This window comes from Buteo buteo, chromosome 29, assembly GCF_964188355.1.
Source record: "Buteo buteo chromosome 29, bButBut1.hap1.1, whole genome shotgun sequence".
Classification (NCBI taxonomy): domain Eukaryota; kingdom Metazoa; phylum Chordata; class Aves; order Accipitriformes; family Accipitridae; genus Buteo; species Buteo buteo.
This window is the reverse complement of record NC_134199.1, coordinates 5,629,087-5,655,271: the sequence shown is the minus strand read 5'-3', so window position 1 is coordinate 5,655,271 and position 26,185 is coordinate 5,629,087. Positions and strand designations below refer to the sequence as shown.

The window sequence follows — 26,185 nt, the reverse complement described above, 5'->3', positions numbered from 1 at the left end:
GTCCTATTTTATTATCATGTATTTGCTCCTCCACAAGTGGAATCTGATCAGCCGATTCCTAGAAAATCAGCTGAGGGAAAGCTGAGAAAGGAATGTTTCCATGGCATATGCAATCCTCCGCCACCCACTACTGTGGGTCCTGGATGTGAGGTAGAGAAGAGGTCCAAATTATCTGAACTAGACATTCCTACCTACCCACCCAGTGATACCTTCAAGGAAGGAGCAGTAATTATCATAGACAAGATAGGCTTTAATTCTCCATTTCACTGAGCCAACATTTGCAAGAATATGAGGGATTCATTTTGTATGGAAATCCAAGTAAACCACCTCCCGGGACACCTGTGCTACCTAAAGGCAAAAGGGTTCAGGACTGAAAAGGCAGAGATTTTACATAAATGTCTCTTACTCTCTGACCAAGCCTAGGGTCACAGATTTGCAGATGTTATATGCTTTTCCTTTTCCAAGGTTATATAACCACACATCTTGATGAAAAAAAAAAAAAGTAGAAAAAAGTTCAGTAAGTACAAACTTCAAAGTGTACATTGGTTGATATTCGGTATAGTGAATAAGCCATTTTTTTCCAGCAACAGAGTCTGGTATTTTGAGCAAATGTAAAGTGTACCTATGTTCTTATAAAGTATTCTATGGCAAAATCTGGATGTTTTACTACAAAGTACAACCATAGCAGCTGAATGCCTTCAGTTGTACTGTCTCGTTTACTTAATAAATTCAACTTTCTATTAAGGGATAATACATTAAAAAAGGAGTTAATCCATTAAAGCTATGAAAGTACCACAAGTTCATGAATGTGGGCTCCATATCTCAACCCCACAGCTATGTTTACTTTAGATTTGGGCAGAGAAGTCCTCACACCTATCAAAGGTATACATGAACATTCAGGGGAAGCAGCGTGTTGTGCAACCACCTTCTTTAAGACATGGTCTTAAACTCAGAAAAAACGTGTAAAAGACTTGTAGAAAACCTATTAGTTCCTCTTTTACATCCAATATATTGATGAGTGAAGGATTAAATTTATATATCAATTCCATTTAAATACTTGTTATCCAGGAATATCTATCTTTGGGCATTATCCAATGCAGTTAACAGCAAAGAAACGAGGCAGTTCCCCCTGAAGAAAAATGGAAGGAACAATAGCTCACACCAGCCTATGTTGGATAAATGACACTTGGTGATCTTTTGAGTTGGAAAGGGGGCATTAGAGTTCTTTGAGCAGATTTGACACTGACCCCATACTCTGCAGCCTCTTTGGTTGGAAGAACTTCCATAAACCTCAGCCTTGGTAACCCTCCGCATTAGGATGCAAACATTATAATATTTAGAGATTTAAGATACTTAGCTTTGATAGTAGCCATAACAGAATCTCTTATGTCTTCTTCATCTACATTGAAGTGAAGAGGACATCTTACTTTCCTCTGTATGCCCATTTTATAAGTCTGAGAATCCATTTTAAACATCATTATAATTTTAATTTTCTCAAGCCAAATTTCATTCAAACACTAAGAAAACATCTAGAAAGGGAAAATGACTAATTTAAAGCTAGACTTGTTTCCAGCACTATAAATTTCCCTCATGTCCCTAGTAACATGGAGGAAGAATTACATGTACTAATATTATACATGCTTTAATGTCATGGCTATTATTTTTAAAGCAATGGGAATCAGTATATTTTCAAATTTTTTTGGTTTTTTCCAATTAACTGGTATTACTGCAATACTGAGCAAGGACTGTAAATTTAGATCTGTAAGAATTCCATTAGTTTTGGCCTCGTGTAAACTATTAACTACGCTGGGTCTTTGTGAGTTTTTTGTGCCACTGCTGTGATCCATTTCCTGCAGTAGGGCTGCATTTTGACTCCATACTGCGTCCCATTCCTGCAGGATCCTTGACTATGTCACAGTGCCCCACAAAACTGAAAGTCTAATAGGTCACCCATGGCAGGGGATTAAGTGGCCTAAATGCAAGGACCACTTGTAAGGAAGATACAAGCCTGAATACATAGTGCTCAGGCTTTACTAAATTATTACTGTATTTAACCCAACTACTGAAGTAACTAGCAAGTTTACAACACTGATGTAATAAAACATGTTGCTAACAGTATTATAGAAATATTTTACAGAAATCTGGACAACTAAGAGGAAAATATGGCTAAACAAACAATTAAGCAATTTCAAAAGAAAGAAAAAATTACTGTTTCAACCCAGTATTTACTTCTGAGTACATTTTTATTACTCTTTTGCCAAAGTAGTAATAACTCATTGTCAGTGCTTTACATGACTTTTTTCATCCTACTGCATAAACCATGTTTCTTCCTTAAAACGAAAGAGTTGTGAAGTAGTCCTAACGTGAAGTATGACCTAAGTTAATCCTTGTTCCTTAAAAAGAATGTTTTACATTTATATTATGATAACGGTGAAGTTTGTACTGTGTTATTAACATAAAAAAATGGTATTTCAGAACTAGCAAATGCCTATATTCCTGTTAAAATAAGAAACACTTCTTCCTTTTCTTTTACAGGATATTGAAATTCCACTTGAATGAATGTGTGCAATGTAAACATAAAATAAAATAAAATGTAAAAAGCATTCTTCCAAATCTTCTGTAAAAGAAAATAAAGTATATAAAATTCAATTGAAAAATTCTCATTCTTGCACCCTCCTAAATACACTTGACATATGTAAGCACAAACACGGAAGAATATATTTCCAAAGGGGAGAGAATACATGCTCAGATATTATCTGGGAGAAAAACGCATTGAAATTCCTCTGTGATGAATAGACTTTTTTTTCTCCTCAGGGTGACCTCTACCTTCAGAATATGATGGTTTTATTATGATTAATAAATTTCATTTCCACAGAGGAAAGGAACAGTGTCAGCTTAAACTTAAAGCAAGTGGGTTTCTTTTTAAATGCTAATTTTTAAACACGCCCTTGCATGACACCAAATTTAGAAGCTCAGAAGGTTAGCAGAATAGATTCTGATTTCCATGCTGAAAATAGTAAGAAGGATTTAAACTATATTGTCACACTGAAAATCAGTAAGCTAGTACAGTCACATAGTCATTGGTTCATTTATTCACTATTATGCCAGCATGCTTATTTCTCATTAAAATTAGTGGCATTTAAATACTTTGTGATAATTTACACTGGAAATAATCATTCTAGGTAAACAATTTACTAAAATTTAGGACATGCAAATGGAAAAGTATTTTGAATAAATTAATAGTCAATGCGATTATCTGTGTATTTTACAGAATGTTAAACCAATGTATCAAAACCAATAAGTGCACTCTCAAATTCTTGTCTAAGAACATATCTGATGAAAAATTTTGATGCATTGCTAATTAGAACAAGGTAAGTTCCACTCTTTTCCAGTATATCTAGAAAAAGTATTCAGGTTATAACAGGAAAAAAAATAACACTTGCTGGCATCTTGTACCATACTGGCACTGGTTCTATAAGTAGGTGGACTAACAACTTACTGGGAAAAAACTGAGGAAAAAACCCAGTGTAGCCATGCTAACATCTGTACATGTAGCTGTAAGCTATCCACTAAAAGCTCAGTATATGGTATGTTCTTCTTACTCATGCTATATCTCAATTTCTTCAATCATTTTCAGTGCAGGGTTTAAAATTGCTAAAATACTACTTAAAAGGACAAGTTGTTGTGCACTGTACAGATAAAAAAAAAGAGAATTCAAAATGGTAATTGATTGTGAGATTTATTTTAGTAGGGCCTTTGAAACTGAAGCTCTCTTTTTAATTCATCAGTCGTAGGTATTGCTGAAGTCTCTAAAAATAGGGAAAGTATATGCTTCTCTACTTGTAATTACCATTTTAGGGGTTTGAGTTCTTTGGCACTATGGCTGTATTTCCATACACACCTAGGACAGACAGTGGAGCTCTGATACTGGAGACATTTGGAAGCTCCTTAATAATATATGTACTATAGTGTTTAATAACAGCATTAATAAGGAAAAATTCACAGTATAAAACATGAACCAAGTTAACACAGTTTCCTCAAGTGATTTGAGAACTATAGAAGGAGAATTTTAAATGTGATTTTTATTTTTCAGGAATTTGATGCACATATTTTACTGATCATTATCATTTCCCCTCATTTGTTAGAGTCTACATATCACTAGAAGAACTATAGAAAGTGATGAATCTGTTTAAGAACTATAAAAAGAAAAGTTAAAAATCTGGTATTACGTCAGCTAAATCTAACTCTGATCTAATCCCCCATTACTTCCCATATTACAAGCAAAGTGTATGTATCGCTGGCAAGCTCATACTTCTAACTTTTCCACAATATTATCCATTCTTCACTAGCTTTGATTATAATTGAACAATCAAGTAATAAAATTGCTTCTTCTTCAGACCCATATGTGTTGAGTCTTCAACCAGAATAACCTTAAAGGACTGAAATTCTTGTACTGACAATTATCACTAAATTTCACAAAAAAGCAACTGAATGAGTGAGACTCGGCTCGGTACGAGAAGGTACGGTGCAGAGTGCTTTGGGACTCCGGCCCTGCTTGTTCACCCGGGCAACAGGCACTACTGCAGGATGAGCCTCTTGCTGTTGGCAGGTGGCACGGAAAGGGCAAGCTGCATTTCTCCTCTGCCAGATCTTAGTGCAGAATTGCAATAAAATTTTGGACAAAGAGGTGAAGATTTTAGTAAAGAATTGGATGGAATACAAGGAAAGCAAGGGTTACCTTGCCTTATCCAGATAAATAATTCCAGTAACTACCATCTTGCTCTTTCTCTTGGTCACACAACTACGATGATACCAAGGCAGAGTGGACACAAGCAGCAGAGCTCCTTCGTATGCGCCTTCCTTACACACCACATTGCTGAGCAGTATCGTAACCTCAGTGGGTCAACACTGTGCAGCAGTGGTAGCCCTTCAACCTGAAATTCTTTACTATGGTAGGATGGTGTCTGCTTATGGTGTTCAAAGCATGTGCAACCAATCAATTTATTTCATTTTGGACATTAACACCAAGCAATTTTAGGCATTTCAGTCACCTGAATGAGCAATGAGTCCCTCTATATATCTCAGAAGGCAATAAGGAAAGATGTCTATCCTAAGTTTTTACTTAAGACCAAGGAAAATGACTGAATTCTGCTGATAAAAACAGTTTCCAGCCATTTTCCTTCATTGTAAAGAATGCTAAAATTCTCTATGCAAAGTTTTAAATGCACAATATCAAACGCTAAGATCATTCTACAAGGGAGGACCATAAAATACTTTGTTGCATATCATCTTCCTCTTCCATGACTGATAAGACTTTACAGATTTGTGATGTGGAGCAGAGAAAGAATTGGGAAGGTGTAGTAGAGACAGACAGCACAATGAAACAGTGAAATTTCAAGGTATACTGCAGTGCTGAACCCCTGTATACCTTAAAAGCCATGAAGGATTTCCTACGAGTATAGTATTAACATTCCTAGGTTTTCACAGAGATGAAGAAACTTGACCAGTGTCTACCATAGGGATAGGGCAATAATAAAAGATTTCCATGAAGGGATCTTCATAAATACATCATTGATGAAATATTAAAAGCAGTCTTTATTTTTCCTGCAGGTTGGAGCAAGAAGAAACTTGAGAAGCTTATTCAGAATTTTCTATATGCAGAGACGAATTTCAAATTCTTGACTGTTTACTTATTTATGTCACATCTGAATTTGGCCAGTTAATTTTCATACTAACTGATGGGCACGTTTTGCAGAAATTTTGGTTATTGATGCTTAGAGCTGATTTTAATTTTTATTTCTGCATGCCAACCTGTAGCTTCTTTTGAAGTTTGCTAGACATTTACAGCCATCCAAAGTTGAGCTGCCACCTTGTTAAACTTTTAAACAAACATGATTGATATGGATTATTTTGCAGAAATATGGAAGTGCAACAAACAGCAGCACAGGTGACTTTCCCCTGAGGTGATGCTGAATAACTGCTATGGAACGGACCTCAACTTAAGACCTTTCTCTCAAGTTTCAGTCTTGCTGTCTGGATTTACACAAGTGTGGGGATTTCGCTCGATGCCTAGTTAAAAATCTAACATAATTCTATGCTAGCAAGAACACTTTTCTGTATAATCTCTATCCAGGAAAGTTAGACTTCAGATAAACTTCATTAAATAAAGCCACTGGGCCAACTGAGGCTTGCCATCAGGTGATACCTAAACCCAGCTGTATTACAATAAAAACCAAGTATTTCTTTGACCTGTAAAGCATTTTCCTATTACTATTGCTGTTATATTTTGGTGTAATAAACCTTGAATAAATTCTTATCTAGTTCAATAATAAATATACTGGGTACTTTGTTTATTAAATTTTAAAGCAGTCATTTGTGCTTGTGTGTAAAGGTCTATAGTGTGCAATCATATTATTTTTTGTTTAATATTTTAAATTTAATATGATAATCTCCAGATATTAAAACTGAATCCTTGTTTATTTAAGGTACTTGTATATAACCATACATACATGCACACACACAAACCACCTTTCATGCATACTATTTTCAGTCTATCAGAGAAAAAAAAATCAGGTTGCTCCATTAAAAAAACAGTACAGGAGATGCACACATGCTTATACGCACTTGTTGAGGGCAAACACAGATTATTCACTATTTCTGTTATCAAAGGAGCGTCACATTGCAAATCCTCCATTTACAAATCACAAAACCTCAGCTTTACTTAATCTTGTCATGTTGTCACATTTGACTAGTCATGCGAACTGACCTAGAACTGTAAGCACAGGGAAGGCAAGCTGTCAAAGAGATAATGACAAAGATGCCAAAAAGGGCTGCCAGTGTTTTCACTGGGTGAGAAAAAGGAATTAATCAAACTTCATGAAAGACGAACAGAGGATAATCAAAGCGTTTACTGATTTTTATCAACTGATCCAATAGCTGAACATCTTTACCACACAACTACCAAGAGCAGTAAAAGCTGTAACAAATGGAATTCCATATAAGCAACTATTTACAGCAGCAGTAAACGCAAGTTTAAACTGCCAACATAAAGGACACTTGAATTTATAGAAGAAGTTTAATACTGTGCATTAGTACAACATTTCCTAGTCTTTCCAGAGCAAAAACTTCAGTATCTGCTATTTTTCACAGGGAAAAGCAGTACAGCCTTAAATAAATACTAGCACAAAGACATCACAGATGCTCCTTCATCTTCATTTTTTATTTTATCTGATTAGTGGAAAAGCATAACATAATAATAAAAGCATCTCATAGAAAATGGTTATTTTCCCAAATTGCTTCATGAAATGAAGTCAAACCCATAGGCAGCAATACTAAAAGGGAAGAACCTCTCACAATTGAATGTACATCTTTACACAGTAATTCAAAAAGGTTGAAACTGCATTTTTCCAAAGCAGTTTGGATTATATATACTTCTCAGAAATTCCTTTGAAAGAGTATATTCTGATCAATATCTCCTACCAGACACGTGAATAAGTCAATGAGATGTATGCAAGCACGTATGGCAAAATTTTGACCAGCTACGCTTGTTTCTGTACCACAGCAAAGGTAATGCCACAACAGGCACCTTAACCATCCTAAGCACTTTGTCAAATATTAATCTGCTTTTAAGTAAGTATCTCCATATTTGCTATTGTTTCATTAATTAAATTTGTGGTAGTGTTAGTGTTGACAGGTTAATGACAGTGTACAGGAAAATTGCAATAAATTGAGCAATTGCATTGGTTAAAAATTGCCAATATTCTGTTCAAACTACTTCAATAGTACAAATTCCAATGTTTGCTTCTTTAAGCTGCCTGCTTTTATGAAATGTTTTTCCTAGAGTTATAAAATTAAATGTTTCAGAATGTTTAATCTGTTTTGGAGACTGTACCTTTCTCCAAACGGAGAAATTAATCTAGGACTGTCAACTTCCAAAGCTTTATAATGCATTTCTTTTGCACGTGCGTGCACACACACACAGTCCCTCCTCCTGGAGATGATTCTGCTCAAATATGTAAATAAATACAGTCACAATTGGACAGATGTTATATCCACTTCCACTACACTTCATTCCAAATTCAGGTTTATATATACACTTGCCTTTCTGTTATTTCAAAATCATAAACTGCATATACATTTGGGAGAAAAATAATACCAGGCATGCAACTGCACTGGATTTTTTTTGTTTGTAGATGGAAGTTGTATAACAGTTAAAAATTGGAAGAAGAAAGAAAAAGTGGTATAAATACAGAATAATGATCCTGCCCCATATTTACCTAAAATAAAATGTAATATGCAGGTACATCCCAGAATGCACTTGGAAAAGACACTACAAAATTTTTTTTCTTTACAAACTATGAATTTTGATCTTACAAAACCTAAAAGAATAAAAAAATATATTGAGCACTGATTTAAAAAATTCATAAAAAATGCTAGAGGTTCAAAATTAACATTGTTCTGTAACCGGCATGTAAATAAACCATGGGTTTATTCTGCGTCTCATTCTGATTTATTAGGAGCCTGATAGGGCAAGATGCCCATTGCCTGCCCCCATCAGCCAGGAACCTCAGAATTAATTCTCCCCTAATGTACCCATTGTCAGAGATTTGCTAGAGCAAAGTCTTCAGAGATCCTTGTTAAAATTCCATCATCAAACTGATAGGAGGTTTTGGATAGTTTCCCTACCTCTGTTCTAGTTCAGGTCTGTTTGCAAACTCTTTAATCATGCCTGCCAGAGAAGATCTATCCCAGAAGCACAAACTTCTCTTCTGAAGAGTAATTATTTTTAGCCTCAGAATGCACTGGATGCAGTCAAGAGTGAAATATTTTTAAATTTCCCATGGAAGGATCCCTCTGTCAGATACCTGAATAGGTTTTCTTTATATACTGTGCATGCAAGAACAGATACACATACATAAATGGAAATGTGTGTATGGACACACTATCCATTCATTAACACATTTATTTATTCAAGATTACTTTATCCCCAAGTCAAAAAAGATATCATGTGGCTGAGGGCTAAGTATCCTCTGGCAGGAATGATAAAGTATTAGGAAGAGAAGAGTGAATATTACCAGCAGAATCACCCAAGACATCCCATTTCCATTTGATGATAAAGTTCCAACCAAAAGTTTACTTGTTATATTATTATTTGAAACCTACAAACACACACTTTCTTTACAAGGAAACAATACAAACATACATATACTCACATTTCAAACATTGAGCATATTATCAGTATCTTCACTTTATATCAATTTTACAAACACAGTTGAATACTGTAATTGAGTTTAGAAGCACTAAAAGAAGCACTATAGACTTGTACTGTAGGTGTTTTGCATGCATCTGAAAAACCACAGGAAGGTTAGCTTCGGTTCTAAAAGTCTATATATCTGTCTATATGCTCCGCGTATTAAAACATAAAACATCAGATAATAAATTAGTTGGAAGTCATCTTACAGCTTTGAAAGACCAAATGCAACTTTGGCAACTTGTACCACAGGAATATGGGCCAGAGAAATATTTGTTTATGAGCCAAAAGTCCTTTAAATTTTCTGACTAAAACTTAGGTATACAAGAAACAGCAGATACAGGCTTTCATTAGCTTTCTCCTTCAGATCATATTACAAAAAAGGCACCTACAGTCACCTATGACAGATATGTTTAGCATATGGTCAAAAACATACCTAACAAAAATACCTTATTGTTGAATCAGAAGTAATCAACTGGTAAACTGAAAAGTTTTAATAAATGTACACAGAGATGCTTTTCCTTCTGTGTAAAGTCCACTGAATTTACTGATAAATAAGAGCACTATATTTTTGACTGGAATTCCAAAGTAGTGATATATGGAATACATATCATATAGTCTTGGACACTTAAATTGTGCCTGAATTGAGGGGAAAAAAATGTCTCTAATAGAGAAATAATTAATGCTTAGAAGGGTTCACTTAGCAAAACAGGACTTTTTTTTTCAGGACAAGAAAAATATTAAAGACCCCATGTCTATCTCAAGAAGTCCAAGTTTAAAAATTGCTAAAATAATTATAATCATTCTTACTTAGCAAGGCCTAGATATATAAATTAGTAGCCTACCTACTACAGCTCACTCTAATCTGGAGCTGAGCAGGAAGCACAAGTAAAATAATGAAAGCCAAAACCCAAGTCTAGTGAGATCAAGAAAGTGTCAAATGTTGACTTCTCAAAATGTATTCTCTTAATGATTTAGGACTTTGAAAAATCTATGTTACATCAGGTTTTATTACAGAAGAACTTTTCAGATTACCACCAAAAATGCTATGGCTAGCATACAGATTATTACAATTTTAGCATATTTTGGCTTTAGCTGTCATCTTCTTTTTCATAAATAAACGTTCTTTATTTGTTTCTATGTAGGTCACTATGGCATAAGCAGAAAACTCTTCACCTTTCACTTATTTCTGCTCATGTAAAACTCTATAAATAAACACTTCTTAAAACCAACATTTTGTATCACACTATATACCCTTTCATCTTCCAATACAAACAGCTTCTATGAACTCAGTAGATTTTTTGCGTAATGTTATTGGCAGAATATGTCCCGGCACTGTTACTATTTATTTTAGCTTTTGATTTCTTATGTAGTGACATAATACCATCCTTACCTGAATTAAGACTAAGATTGTTCAAACTCTATTGCTTAAAAGAGAGAAAATCCCTTGACATATTCAATATATTTATAAATTACCATTACCTTTTAAAAACATTGTTCATTCTTCTGTACCCATGGCTTACAACATGATGGTATATTAGCAAAGCAGCTAAGACTTTTTACTTACTAGAGAGCGATCCTCTGAAGACGCAGACCCTCTCTCCCACTATCTCATCCATAGGATAGACTTTGTGAGTGCTTTAGGGTCTGCAGTACCCTTGTGGGCAATATTTGCCCCCAAAGAGTTGGAAAGAAAATTGTTACATCTATAGCACTTACAATGTCCTACATACATCTAAGTCTTTACTCTTTTCCTCAGTTCTGTTTGGTTTGGCTTTTTGAAAGTCACAGTCTTGATTGTACTGCACAGTAAGTTTTTATTAGAAGGTTTAACATATCCTTACTTACTAGGCCATATGATATTTAAACTGGAAATAAAACACCAAAGTCAGCAAAATAACCTAATGTCTTTTATATGGCAGAACCTTTAGGCTGAAGCTATAAATTAATTAAACTCTTCCAAAGATTTATACTATGGACTTTCCTATGCTTTCTCTTACGATTAAATGCAGCATGTGAAAAAGGATATTGAGACCTGGATGGATGCATCAAGAAGTATCAATGATTGTTACCTGCAGAGGTGTTACAAGAAATTTCATCTGCTGCAACGAAGACGAATTGATTTCTGCAAGAGAAGATAAAATTCACAATACTGCTTGCTGACTGGGAAATGTGCTAGCTGCCAATTGACTTGATGTTTACAGATGGGGTAGGGTAAGGGTGCTTAATTTTAATGAATGTAGCAAGAAAAAGTGTTGACGTATTTCAGTACTATAGAGTTTATAAGGATCATGAGGTAGACATGCTGGGATCTTTTAAATGAAATAATGGTGACATTTGGATATGGACTATGTACAAACTCTTGCATTGGAAGCTTCATGTTTAGTGTTACAGATATGTCAATATATTTATGAAGTCTAATAAAAATAAAACAATATTTATACTAATATATATATTAAAGGGCACTACCGCAAAATATGTAAAAAGCGTTTTTTGAAAAAAAAATAATTGCAATTTACTTCGTGCATCTGAAAGGAGGATATTGAAAGTAAAATCTTATGCTTTTTGTATGTCTAATATGATTGCAATCAGAAAATGAATTTTCTGCTATTTATTAAAAAAATGACATCGTATATTCTCATATACTGTCATCCAAATACATACAAAAGTCTTTTGCAGAATCTTAGGAGAATAAACTAGAGATATGAGTAATTTAATATAAACCTTCTCTTGCAAAATTCTTTTTTGAACCAGGTAACATAAAAAGAGAAATGCTAAATACACTAATATTTCAAAATGCAGAAAACTTCATTACAGCACCAATCCTGATTTGTCCTTTCCAAAGTCAAAGCAAACAGGATTTGGGTTAGTGGAAACCATGTTTAAGGATTAACATCAAAGGATTCTTTTATATGCATATACACAGCTTCCTTGAATTCTTTTTGTGTCGTGCAGGATTAATAAAGAACCTGGGTGAAGTTTTAACACTTGGGTGCTGTTGCAGGTAGCTCCTCCAGCCTGCACTGCTAGACATGGTGAAGAACTGAGTTTGTATGTTTTGCACAGGTTTAATGCAAGAGCCTACCAAAGAGGAGCTAGGAGGAACTAGTTCTAGCTCGTACTAAGGACTACCTGGACAACTTCGTTCTGCAAGATGACAAAAGCTCTGTCAAGCATTAAGTACTCTCAAGATCCTACCGAAAACTCTTCAGCTGGGGAGCAAACATCTCTTAGGGGTAACAGAACCTTGAAGAGTTAAGCCCTACGAGAACAAAATCTATTACTTCATCTCCAATGTTTTAAAGAGATTTGAAATGGTCGTTTAGAAATCTGTGAACCTTGTTACTTAGAAGTTCACATTTTTGGAAAAAAAAAGAACAAGGAACCTGTAATCCATACTATAGGGACAGGATTGACTAAGATCAAAAGTAGTATCTGATCATTGCCTCTGCCCTATCTCAGAGATACTAACACCTGCCTTTTTGTATGCATTAACTTAGTGATCAAACTGTATATTCGTTCATTTTTAGTGGGATGTGCAGATTGGTAGTTTTGCTCTTTATTTTGTCATCTGCAGCAATTTCATAAGCTAGTGAGATCTACCTTGCATGTAACGCTAAAGAGGTGAATTTAAAAAAATGAAGGGGGATAAATCTAACATTGTAAGTACAGAGCTACTCTGTATTTGATAGGCAATATAATTTGTCACTGTATTTACTGCTATCACCTCTTTTATTATCACCTCTTGTGATAATTATATAGAAACAGTTAGATGTTTGCCTAAAAGCGATTCAGCCAGTAGCAATGCAGACTTCCTAGCTACTGTTTTACAGAAAATCCTCTTGATTCATTTCTATGCAGTTGTTAAACTGCCCTCTCATCTAAATGAAAAGATCACTTTTCTTAAAAACTGCCTCTAAAGTGCCTAGCTGAGAAACTCCTTTTCTTTATATCTATACAGAACATTTGTTGTTATGGAACATTGAGCCACAGATACTCTATCTTCAGATGCCAAAGTACAGAATTATCTGTAAGAATAGTATGCCGGTTTAGTTACTTACAGAAAGACCCCAGAACACTAACTGCTCTTTGTCTTTTGGAATGACAGATGTTATTGAAACCGTTCTGAAATCTTACTTTTTATTACCAACTCTTTAGTGATTATTGGTAGAAAATTAATTTTTAAAAATTTAACCCAAAGTGATACCTATTTAAAAACATCTACCATAAATATTCCTTGTCATACTGCTTCAATTTACATAGGAAGAGACTATTTTCCCTGTATTTTGCTTTTGTAAAATTCATTTCACAACTCCATAAATCAATTTTAAAAGTAAGGAGAAAGTTACATATTGGTCAGCATAGCAACTGTGGGAATGAAAAGTAAGACTAGATGCTGGAGTTCAATAAACCAGTTCCATTTTTTATGACTAATTAGGTATTACTTGTAACAGTTATAAGAAATTGTTTAGTACTTTGGTGGCTTTAATGTTTTTTATGACGGCAGGTTTTTATTCAGTTAAATTCTATACTGCTGTAGACCTAGAGGGAGAACTGATAATCAGAGGTGTCACTATACACATATATCCCACCTGATGTCCAAAGCAAGTATTATTCCTTAGTGTGGATAACCCCATAGTTTGCAAAAGGAGTCCTTCTGAGTTAAGCTGACACTGTGGTGCATCATAAGCTATTTGTCTTAAAGTACATGAAAAGCAGACCTGGAAAAGGGCAGCTAACCTAACTCCGTCCCTTGCAGACGTAGGGTTGCTCCCTTTAGAGACCAATTTTATGCACTGACTGTATCAAGTGTACAAGGCTTAAAAAACCCACAAGTAAGGTATGGTGAAAATCCATGATGCATTTTAGGTTGTTTTAATGTTCCTCATCACTGCTACACTTTTTATTGATTCGGAAAGGTACAAGAAATCTAAGTGGACCCAACTTAATTATACAGTAAGCCCTGTTCAATTATTAACATACGGAATTGCTTCCATAATTTAATTTGTATATTAACAGTGAAAGTATAGAACAAAATTTTTACTGCTCATTGTTTTTATACTTCTGATGTAAAAGAACACATATTTAAAATCCAGAGAATTTTTTTCTTTTCTTTAAATAAAATGTTAGAAGTTGTTACTGGTTGTAAGGGAGATAAACAGAAAAACAAATTGGAAGAGTAACATGCCAAATACATTGATTTGAATGTATAGTTGGATATATTCAACTTGCCAGATATTCACAGCCTGGGCTAAGTGCAATCCTTTTAAGTGCTGGAGTGACACCCTTTGGCAGCCTGAGCTCTCTGATGGAAACCCAGACAGTAAGGGTCATGAAAATGTACTTCTGGGACTCAAAATGGCTGTGTTCCATCTGAGCAGCTATTTCCCAAGGGCAAACACTTCTGCATACTATTACTTGTCTCAAGCCTGTATATCAATTTCTTATTTCGTTTAGTAAATAGAAAACTACCACAGATTTTTACCAGTACGGTAATAAAGATGTTTTTAAAGTTGGAAAAAAAAAAGTTTAATCATTTGATGTATTTCCTGAATTCAGAGGGAAACAGAAGGGGAGGACAGCAGAAGCAATATTAAGTGATTTAGATGCTCTTTCTGACTTCGGGGTAGTTATTGAACCTGCATTACCCCAGTTTGCAAAAGGTTCAAGTACATTCTAATTTCCTCTGCTCCGTTCCCCACAGACCCTTTGGCAGACTCCTAACGAATATATTCCTCGAAGGCCCCAGATCTGACATAAACCTCCCTATCAGTTTTAGCACCTGCTATTTCTACCCAGCAAGTCTTTTGCATATCCAATACATGAGGTGCTTGCTTTCTCTCTCCTTGATGCTGTTAGTTTGTTGAAAACAGGCCATACTTTAGCATAAAACTGGATTTATTTTTTTTTTTTAATCTATAATCACTAGAGTCCAAGCCTTATCTTCACTATGGCTGTTTAATATACAGAACTACTTATGTGAAGAAAGCCCACATGTGAATTTTTGTTTCTTGCTAAACTGTCCAAGAAAGATGCAATCTGTGGTAGAATGGAGAAGACCTTTAGGAAAGGGTCTTTTCACTACCCTTTGTCAGCATTTCCATCTTGGCACCTTTTTCACAGGGTAGCTTTAAAAAAAAACACAAAACAAAACAACAACAAAAAACCAACCAACAAAAAACCCAAACCAAAACCATGATCTTATGCATATATCTTTCTGTACTGCACTTTTTATTACAGGAGACTTTATATTACAAGATCCTTGATTAGCAACATTAGGGCTTATGTCCTCAGGAATGACTTTCAGTCATTATTAAACTAATAATTTGTAGTTAGACAGGGACAGGCCTTGCACTATAAAACCGAATATTGTTTGAAAGTTTTCATGATGGCATGAGGTGGGAAGGAGAAGTCCAGCTGTCAGAATCAAACCGATATACTCTGCAGCATCAAACTTCAAAGAGCATAACAAAATATTTTCAGGTGCAACTTTATCACCTGACTAAAAGTACCCTGTTCTAAATTAAAGCAAGCCACTGAATTAAAAGACTTAGATAATAAAGTATTAAATCAAAATATTTAAGCAAATGAAGAACAGGGATTTAAGTGAAACTGGAGTAACGTTTTTCATTATATACACTATTTAGTGAAAAATATTACTAATTACAACTGACTTCAGTAAACATTATGTACTCACAGAAATTAGGCCTTCTGGACTGTGCAAATTTATTTATTTATTTATTTTAAATACCATAGCCTAATTTCTTCAGCATGTTTATACTACCACAAGTTAATTAAGAGATCTAAGATATTTCATAAATATATTTTGTCAGTACTTTCCCTTACCAAACTGTTGCATCTATCCATTTTTCAAGAAGAGCTGTCTTTTATAGTCTTGCTTCTTGCAAGTCACCTTAACTGTGCTGAAGTAGTACAGAAAAATATTCTATACGTTCATTCTAAAGCATACTGACCTAATACAGAAGCTACATGCATACCAACACTGAATTTAAGCTTAGGTAAGGTGACATATGTGAAATTTAGTAGAAACATGATAACAATTTGTAACTGCTATGTAGCATTTTTAGCTTTTATTTCTACAGAAATCGTTTCTGTAAGCACATTTAAATAGTCTTGACTCTCTTTTTAAATTGCTTTTAATCTACATATCCTGAGAGTTAGTTTCAAGTTTGAGATTCCAATGAGGTTGATTAGCTTTTTAATGTACATGCTTTGTCAGGAATAATTAAGTTAGAGTATTGATGAACATTTATGACTTTCCTTCAAACTTTTCCAAAATTCCTTAATGTTTCCCATCCTCATAAACACTAACACCAATGATCTCAGCTACTGGAATATCAAATAGATACCAGAACAGAGAGAGAAATTCCAGTTTATGCCATCTTTGATACAATACTGAACTTTAGGCTCCTTCACATGTGGAAAGTTGGGAGTTTCTCCTCACTGAGAAAACAGAACGAAAGTTTTCTTAAATACTGAAACTCTGATAATTCAGTTACACATAAATATGTACAACTTTTATCACATTTTCTACATCTAAATAGATTTTATTTTAAAGCTTGGTGGCAACTTAGAGTGGAGTTCAGAAAGAGCAGAATCTTGTAACAGAGATTGGGTGTACAGTGCAGACGTAACCACTGATCCGGCCTGACCCATACGTGATTTGGCTACTTTACTATTAGTTGGAAGATTCAGAACCTGGAAGTGGAAAATAGGAGGAGATTCAGCGAATGGGTCTCAGATGGTCTTCTTTATGACTTGAGGGATCTAACCATCATGGAGCAAAATTCCAACCTAATTTCAGGATAGACTGTTACACTGAGTGCTCCCCCTAAAAGTTTCCTTATAGTTGTCCCATCCTGGGAAAGTACGTGCTCGTCTGTCTGCACTACTGCATATTCCTAAAAAAGCATCAACCTATTACCGCGTTTTCCCTCTCACAGCCACTGGCCCTGCTGTTCTTCATATGTACAATAGTACTCACAGCTGGGTCTGGGAAGTTTATACACTTGGGTCATTGTGGGTGTAAGAACCTGTGTCTGTAGGGCAGATGGGACAAATTACTAAGTGTTCTCTGTGTCCTGTCTTCTCCATAAAAGGCTGGGTGACAGTCAGACTTTTCAACACTGTTTATATTTTACACAGCACATGATTAAGAACAAAATTTTGACACACATATAATTTCACCCAGCACTCCCAGAATTTTTTAGTCCCTCTTCTTTGCAACACAGAGCTTCCATAAAATAGAAGCCATAATAGAGGTCAAGTGGGATTTTAAGAAATCAGGAGTTCCCTAAAAATAATCACACTAGCTCCAGGAAATTTGAAATATAAAAGAAATTATAATCCACTAACGCACAGTGATTATGTTTCATACGCCAGAATTCTCGGACTTTGCTTACTAACTTCACAAAACTAGACAGAAATAATTTTGCTTAACACAGAGGTGCAGTCCCCCCTCCCAAAAATACAGCAACTGCTGAAAACAGTGCAGAGCCCCAGAACATAGGAAATTAAGATGAAAGCAAACACAATACTGAACAGAAGTTACAGTAGGAAGATTTAAACTATATGTAATCAGTTGACTTTTTCTGGTAAGACCACCATGGGATTTACAAATACAGTCAGTATTTAGATTTCATGGATCAGAACCTCAGCTGGTAAAATTGATGCAGTTTAACTGAAAGCACTGACTTCACTGGAGCTATTCCAAATTGTATTCCCCAAGGATCTGGTGCTAATTATACAGTGTAGCAATGGTTTTTCCCAGAAGTGTTACATGTGGTACATCTATATATTTTCCCGCTATATTATTAAAGATACTTTATTTTTTCCTTCATGCTCTAAACTTTAAGGCTTCGTTGCTCTTGTTAGGACTCTAATGTTGTGGGCCTTTTCACTGTGAAATATAACGTAGCTGACAGCTGGCTGCTTCAGGTTTCTGTAATATTCCTGTATGGACAAAGCTTCTGAGGTTCCCTCTAAAATCATTTTATGAAGTCCTCCCCAACTCCTTTCTCCTGGTGTCCTAAATTTAAATATCGGGGCTATCAAAGAATTTAAACTTTTTAACAGTATTATACTAACTATAAGAAGAAGGTTGATTTTGCTGTTATCATGCTTTATATTCCCATTACTGTAAGATCAAAGTACATTATCGTACTCATAGCATTTGAATCACAACACAAAGACCACTAAACAACTTTACAGCCATACCTATAAGATATATTAAATGAAGTAAGAATAAAACTGTAAATAGAAAGTAATTCATGTGGTATCAAGCTTCAACAACACTAACAGTAACTTGTTTGACCTGATGTGCATTAGGAAAGTATATTTTACTTTTAGACTAATTTCTTCCATGTCAGGTTTTTTTTTTCTACAGAATTGCTTGTTCAGCCTAAGTACTAATACTGATGCCAAGACAAAGAGGAAGATGCAGCTATTCTGCTTTCACTTAGGTATTCTGCTTTCATTGTCAAAAGATAATGCAGGTCCCACCTCCATCATTCCTGACCACTTCATTAAATGCTCCTTTCTGAAATTTTGAGGCGAGCCTTGGAAGTGTATGGGGTAAAACCCTGCACCAAAAGAAATTACTGTAGCTGTAGCTACTTCTGTAAATACTACCTCACAGAAATCACCAAAGCTCATCTTGATTGCCCAAGCCAAGGCAGCTCGTCCATCTGCCTGGACTCAGCTGCCACTCCAGAAGGTCCAGTGTCACCTCTGCCTGCCTGGCTGTCTCGCGTGACCCGAAGCATCTCAAATGGCACTAGATCCCTGTGTCTGGGTGGCTTAACCAAGCCCTTAATTTGACTGCCACATTAGTCAACTCTGCATTGCTTTTTATTTGTGTCATCTTTGTGCTCAACACAGGACATTACGGTGTGATTTAGCCAATGACAAGATGTCTCTAACATAATTCAGACTGCCAAAGACAGCAGGAGACAGAAAAGTTAAGAAATCTCTCTCATTAAATTTTATCCTGCCACCAGTCACACAAATTCTTGAACAGGAAGAATTCATTCTAATACCAAAAAGCACTTCTGCCAAAAAAAACAAAAAAAGGGAAAAGGAAAAAAAATCCCTAACTCTTCTGGACACTAATGGAAATGTGCGTTCCCAAGACCACTGATATGTCTGTATTATTCCATTTACTCAGAGAAAAACAAAACAAAACAAACAAACAAAAAAGCAAACCCCAAAAAACTAAAGAGAAAAATGGTCAACAGGAGATGCTTTCTCTTAATTTGTATTCTTATGTCAGGCTTTCCCCAGCATCTTTTTTAGGACAGTGTCCTGGTTTCAGCTGGGATAGAGTTAACTGTCTTCCTAGTAGCTGGTGCAGTGCTATGTTTTGAGTTCAGTATGAGAAGAATGTTGATAACACTGATGTTTTCAGTTGTTGCTCAGTAGTGTTTAGACTAAGTCAAGAATTTTTCAGCTTCTCATGCCCAGCCAGCGAGAAAGCTGGAGGGGCACAAGAAGTTGGCACAGGACACAGCCAGGACAGCTGACCCAAACTGGCCAACGGTGTATTCCATACCATGGGACGTCACATCTAGTTTAGGAACTGGGGGGAATGGGGGCGGGGGATCACCGCTCGGGGACTGGCTGGGTGTCGGTCGACGGGTGGTGAGCAATTGCCCTGCGCATCATTTGTACATTTCAATCCTTTCATTATTGCCGTTGTCATTTTATTAGTGTTATCATTATCATTATTAGTTTCTTCTTTTCTGTTCTATTAAACCGTTCTTATCTCAACCCACGAGTTTTACTTCTTTTCCCGATTTTCTCCCTCATCCCACTGGGGGTGGGGGAGTGAGTGAGCGGCTGCGTGGTGCTTAGTTGCCGGCTGGGGTTAAACCACAACAGACAGGCATCTTTTTTAGCCCTTCTATTGAACTAACTAGCTAACCCATTCAAATGCTGCAAGAGAGAGACTCCTTTTAGCATAGCCTAACATTAATGCCGTAAAGCATGTTAGGGAAATGAGAAGGTGATCGTACTGCATACAGTGCAGGTAGAATTCTTCCATGGCAATGTCTTGTATATGAACTCCCCCTTTCTCCTCTCATTACCTCTCAAAGACTGTATAAAGAAAATTTCTGGCAAATTGGTGCTATACTTTGCAACTTAGTATAGTTGTTGTGCAACTTAGTATAGTTGTTGCAAAAAATATGTTTGTTTTAATATATTGCCAAAATGTGGACAACGTCTTACATCACAACGAGTGGAAAAATCTGTAGCCCTTTCACCTACATTTTAACTCTACACATTTTATTTGCTGATTTATTTATTTTTTAAATCAGAGCTATACAAATACGTTTAGTTCTAATTCATATTACCTGCTGTATCAGTGGAATTTTTCTATGTATGAAGGATTACATAATATATTATACATAATATAAATGTATTTATTATTAATAATACAATATACATAGTATAAATATGCATATTTATCTGCAAGAGGAACACAGATGATTTTTAAGTGGATCTTAACATTTTAAAATGAAACCTAAAACAAATATGCGAAATTCTGAGCACCACATAAATCACAGTTGAATTCATAGTGATCTCAGTGGCATAACTGCTCTAAGATTATTTGCCTTTTACTGTGATTAACACAGTCTACACACTAAAATTAAATCCTTGAAGAAGTAATCAAGTAACTTCACTTCAGAAGTGCTTGGTGTCAGCAATGTAAACTGATGTCAGTATGATCCATGACTGCTAAATTAAGGCTATTTTTGAAGTTTTATCATTTATATTTGAAAATTTCATTTATTACTATATTTTTGACATATTTTTCACTCTCGTTAGGGCAAACAGTACAGCATTTTGAAGTCAGCCTTGTGTAAAGAATTAGTATTTTATCCAGTAAAATACATAGTATATATTTATTTAGTTGGGGGATTTATTCTTTATGTATATCATGTCATCTTTAAAACAATGTATCATTAAAACATACTTTATATTTGTTTCTGATTTCATAACGATTATTATGGTTTACTAGTAACCACCATTTTATCCACAATAAAGTCTCCTGATATACAGAGGTATAATTATAAACTTCTTTAGCAATTATGACTAACAACAATTCCTTCCCTTTAAATTATTGGAAGGTTTGAATGACACTACAAATTACTTGACAACATCATTTTTTCATATTATAACTAAAATACCATATATATGAAAACCTTGCCAGGATTATTTAAGAATGCATTCAAGAAACATAAAATGAAGTTTGGAGGCTGGTACATGTTTGGTTTAAATGAAGACCTTACTTTTTTTCTGCCTGTATATGAAACATCCTATAGCAGTTTTCACAAAGTTGTTCTTTAGGATACATGGGCAAACTTTCTACTCCCCTTCCTGCTGTGCAGTATTCTTACAAACTGCTGTTTTGCCACAGGTGTGTTCCTAGAGTATTAGAAACTTGACAGGCCCAAAGGTATGTGAAAAAAAGTTCTATTTAAATACCTAATCAAATGCTTTAGACGCCTTTGAGGTGGGAAACACTACAGTAAAAACATGCAAGGGTGTAAATTGCCTCTTTCTTGATTAATTTCACTACACAGTCATTTTAAGTTTGTTCTTCTAATACTTACTCAGCTTGCCTAAAACACATTGCAAATTACATGGCTAATCCATATAGACTATATCCAATTAATTCCCTATTTTATTAATAACATTTCATACCTTCAACTTCTCCCTGACTCCTTCACAACGCTCTCAATTCCTTCTTGCTTTTAAAGCACTCACAGTGGAAGCACTCAGGTTGACAATACTTAGAGTATGTTCTAATCTGCCTCTTTGTGGTCTATCAAGTCAATGATCTGAAAACTAAAAAGTGTATAATTAGACACTGACATGTCCAAAGGAACTGTTATGGTCTATCATGTCACAGGCATTGACCCAATAGACTGTAACAGTTTTGGTCTGTTGGAGTAGGAATCAATATTTCAGTAACTCCCTAACTCCATATTTATTCAGTCTGCTGAATACAACACGCTTAAAAATTTTAAAGTCACACTTTCTTTCAATATCCTCTAGAGTGAAGAAGCCTGTATGAACTATTAATGAGATAATTCCTACTTTAAAATGTTAACCAATCCTTTCTTTTCTGCTTTTTAGAGGAAAAGCATGCATGAAAATGCATCAGAGGAATATATTCATAATCACAGTTATTTACTATGAAGTTTTATTTTAAAGTAAGAAACCCCTAAGTTAAAACTCATGCTATATAACCTGATGTAGGCTAGATGTATTAAACAAAAAGAAAACAAGGGTACTGAAGTTGATATGTAAATGTCGGAATAGGTGCACTGTTTTTTTGTTGTTTTTTTTAATGATAAACATTTAGCAGCTCCCACTAAGTTCAAGAAGAAACTGGCAGCAAAAGCACTCAACATCTTTAAACTTGGAGCACTTTAGGAAGCCAGGTATGGAAATCTAGACTTTAGTGTTCCTCTACCTTCTTTCTCAATTTTTTCTTCATGATTTCCAGCATGGATGTCAAACCAGATTTTACAGTAAAAGCCAAGCCTTTCCTTGTCTATGGGGATTCTTAAAATAGCCCCTCATATTACAGTGGAGGAGAATGGAAATTATAGTAAAGAGAACTAGAAGCAGGGTATGAAGAATACAAGCTCTGATATGATAAAAGTTTCACAATCGGTGTTTACCATCATTGTGGGCCAGGAACCCTAAGCTTTTTCACTACTGTATTACCTCAGTTTTGAACTAGTGGAGCAGTTTTGAGTAGTCACATGGATATTATATGAACAGTGATATTACACACAGGTGAATCAAGCCCTCAAAGTATCAGAAAACATGTTAATTCTACCAAAGTTAGAGGAATGTATTAAAATATATATGAAATATACTAAGTAGCTTTCTAGACTTGGTAGGAGATTATATTTTTAGGAAATATAATTGTTTGCCATGTTTTCCTACAGTAATATGACTTGCTGTGTCTCCCCCCAAAAGTGTTACATCTACAATATATTAGAATGAACCATGTTTCAATCATTAGAAAGCACTCTATGCAATACGCTTTTATTTCAGGAAATTCCTATCAAATTGCTCTACGTGAAACTCCCTGTTCATAGAATTTTAAACTCTTTGATTAGTTTTTTCTACTACATTCTCTTTATTCGTATTTGCCCACTTTTACTTTCTAATTCCTTCACTAAAAGGTACTGTTATGGCTATAACATGAGTCATATGCTCCAGTCATTCCCCAAACTGTGATCTGAGTGATGAATATGGATTATGAAATATTAACATGATACCAGTGATCCTCTAGTTTGCCACAGATCAGATACAGACATAAAGACATACAAGCCTAACAGGTAGATGCCCAAATCCATTACGTCTCTGTAACAGCAAAGTGAATGAATTGATTTTAATTTGCAATATTAGGGAATAAACAAGCTTCAGCTACCATACAAGCTATCCAGAAAAAACTAGACCAATCAAACATCACCACATCAAACCTAAGTATTTCAAGAAGAAAAGTGTTAAATATAATCTATATTATTGCTGTTACAGAAGCTAAAGACCACCTTTGTACCCGGTCAAGATGCTAACTGATCCTTCTCATTCTCAAACTTTGCGTAGCCTAGGATATGGGCTATACGATTCTTGCTTATGTATCGTCTTGTCCCCCAAACTTCTCCATTTCTCAAGATTCAACTTGTATATCAAAATTCAAAAAGGTTTGAAGGTTCCAGCTGGGAGTAGAAGAGTAAGGTTATCACTACATCCTATTCTTTTTCCTCTTCCAACCCGATTAGTTTAGAAATTAAAACTGTGTATAGAAGCTCTTTTTCCTAAATCTTAGACAGTACGATCATGACATGAATGAAGTACTACATTTTAAAATATTTATCCTTCTATAAAATTATTTAATGGAAAACTTAAATTCTGACTGAAGATGCTATTATATTTTATATGCTCTCAAAACCTTAATTTTTATTATATATCACTAGTAAGATCCTCAATAAGAGAAAATAATTTGAGTAAAACTACAGTGGGTTTCATTGTTTATTCATAAAATACAGGATCTTAAAGTCTACAATATACAAGAAAATCACCTCCATCTACAGAAGCTCACAATTTATATTTTGTGTATTTTTATTCTTCATTCTAAGTCTTCATTCTTTAATGAGCATGTTTCCAATTAAATCAAATATGTACCTATTGTATTTTAGGATAATCTGACCACAAATATCAAGTATTACTCTCAACTACTTGCCCAAAGAGAACTGGAAAATTTAATAAATTATATCTCTGTAGACACGAGTACTTTGACAAAAATGAATACTCCACGTTAAAAATGTAAACTATTAGAATATCAGGATTTTACCGGGAGTAAGATTTCAGATCTGGAAGATACACAACTTCCATATGACAAAATTTCCTGTCTCCAATTTCATACAAAAACCTATGTATGACCACAGAACATGTAACATAAACTGATAGTGGAAAAAAAAAAAAGACTATATTTTATACTACTATACTATGTGCAAAATATTTTGGATTATGCCTTATTTGCTTTTAAAAAAGATTAGTGAAAAAAAAGAGGTCAGCTTCCAGTGATGAAGGATCTAATCCAGACAACAAAGAAGTCAATGGGAGTCTTCCCATTGTCTGTAGTGAGACTTAAATTTGACACTGTGTTAGAAAAAGGGAATTACACTCACAGCAAAATACCTCTGTATGTATATATGTGCGCGCGCGCACGTGTGTATGTGTGCATGTGCCTGTGTGTGCCTGTTTGTGGGTGGGTGATGGATGGGGAATGTGTGTATATATATGAATACACAATCATACATATATAGACACACATAATTATCATTATTAAGTATAACAGGGTTAGCAAGCAGTACAAGCAAAATGACTCTGCCTTTCAGACAAGGCTAGTTTACTATTATTGGGGTTTTGTTTTATTATACTACCATATACACTTTCATAAATATTGCTGACAAAGTTAATATGCAAGAAAGGAACATTTTTCTTACTCCGATCGAAGATGCAATAATCAAATCATAAAACACAAAACCAATAGCCAATCAATGTGAATAAGTCTGCCCATCGGCTTAATTCAAGCAAGCCATTCACTGAGCTATGTGATGGATCTGTCAAATCCAATACAGCATTACAGACATACTAGCAACATCAAGTGAACATGCAATGACAAAATGACAATACGCCCCACTGCCATGCTTTGACTCTTTCTACCTCATAAATCTAAAACTTGATGACTTTGCTAGTTTCGCTTACTTCAGACTTGGACAGAAATCTAACCACTATATATTTATTTTTTTTTTTAAATATTACATGAAAGCTGAACAAAAGCTGTACAATCATTTTGTTAACATCTGATTTAATATCTTTTGCACATCCTTACAATTTTGTTTTCCAAACACTCTCAGTTTAAAGAGTTCGGCAGGCAAAGCTCCAGAATGGTGAAGAACATACATAGACCAGTAGGTCTCCTTTTATCATTTATAAGAATCAGAAAATTTATCAGAAATATTTTAAATATTGGAAATTTAAACATGATTTTTTTTGATCCATTTCTGCAAAGAGCCTCAAATCTTTAAGTGCAATTTAGTACGATGATAGATCGCACTGTACAGAAATCCAAATCTAAATTTTTTTAAGTCATATTCAGTGATTACATTGCTTCATAAATAAACAAAAATGTACCTTTTTGTTTGTTTTGTTGTTTCTGTTCTACAGTCCTAAGAAACAACTGGAGAAATCTGCAAGGTCTTCCTCCATTGTGAAATTGTTTTTAGGAGTACATGATTTGTCCTGAACAAATACTTAGGGGTTTGCATTGATTTGTTTCATGAGATTTCCTTGCCACCTGATTCTCCCCTATATATCTGTTCTTTG

At 34.9% G+C, this 26,185-nt stretch overlaps 1 protein-coding gene across 13 annotated transcripts in view; it reads right to left on the bottom strand.

Moving 5' to 3' along the window:
• The window catches only part of RBFOX1 (RNA binding fox-1 homolog 1), a 939,260-nt gene that overhangs the window by 5,037 nt on the left and 908,038 nt on the right, over positions 1 to 26,185 (bottom strand). For 4 of the 13 annotated variants that reach the window (XM_075018329.1, XM_075018333.1, XM_075018331.1 and 1 more), the window contains one exon: positions 11,323 to 11,375. The exons of the other annotated variants lie outside the window; for them this stretch is intronic. In XM_075018329.1, coding sequence (XP_074874430.1) covers positions 11,323 to 11,375 — 53 coding nt within the window. The remainder of the gene's footprint in view (positions 1 to 11,322; positions 11,376 to 26,185) is intronic. 13 annotated transcript variants of the gene reach the window in all.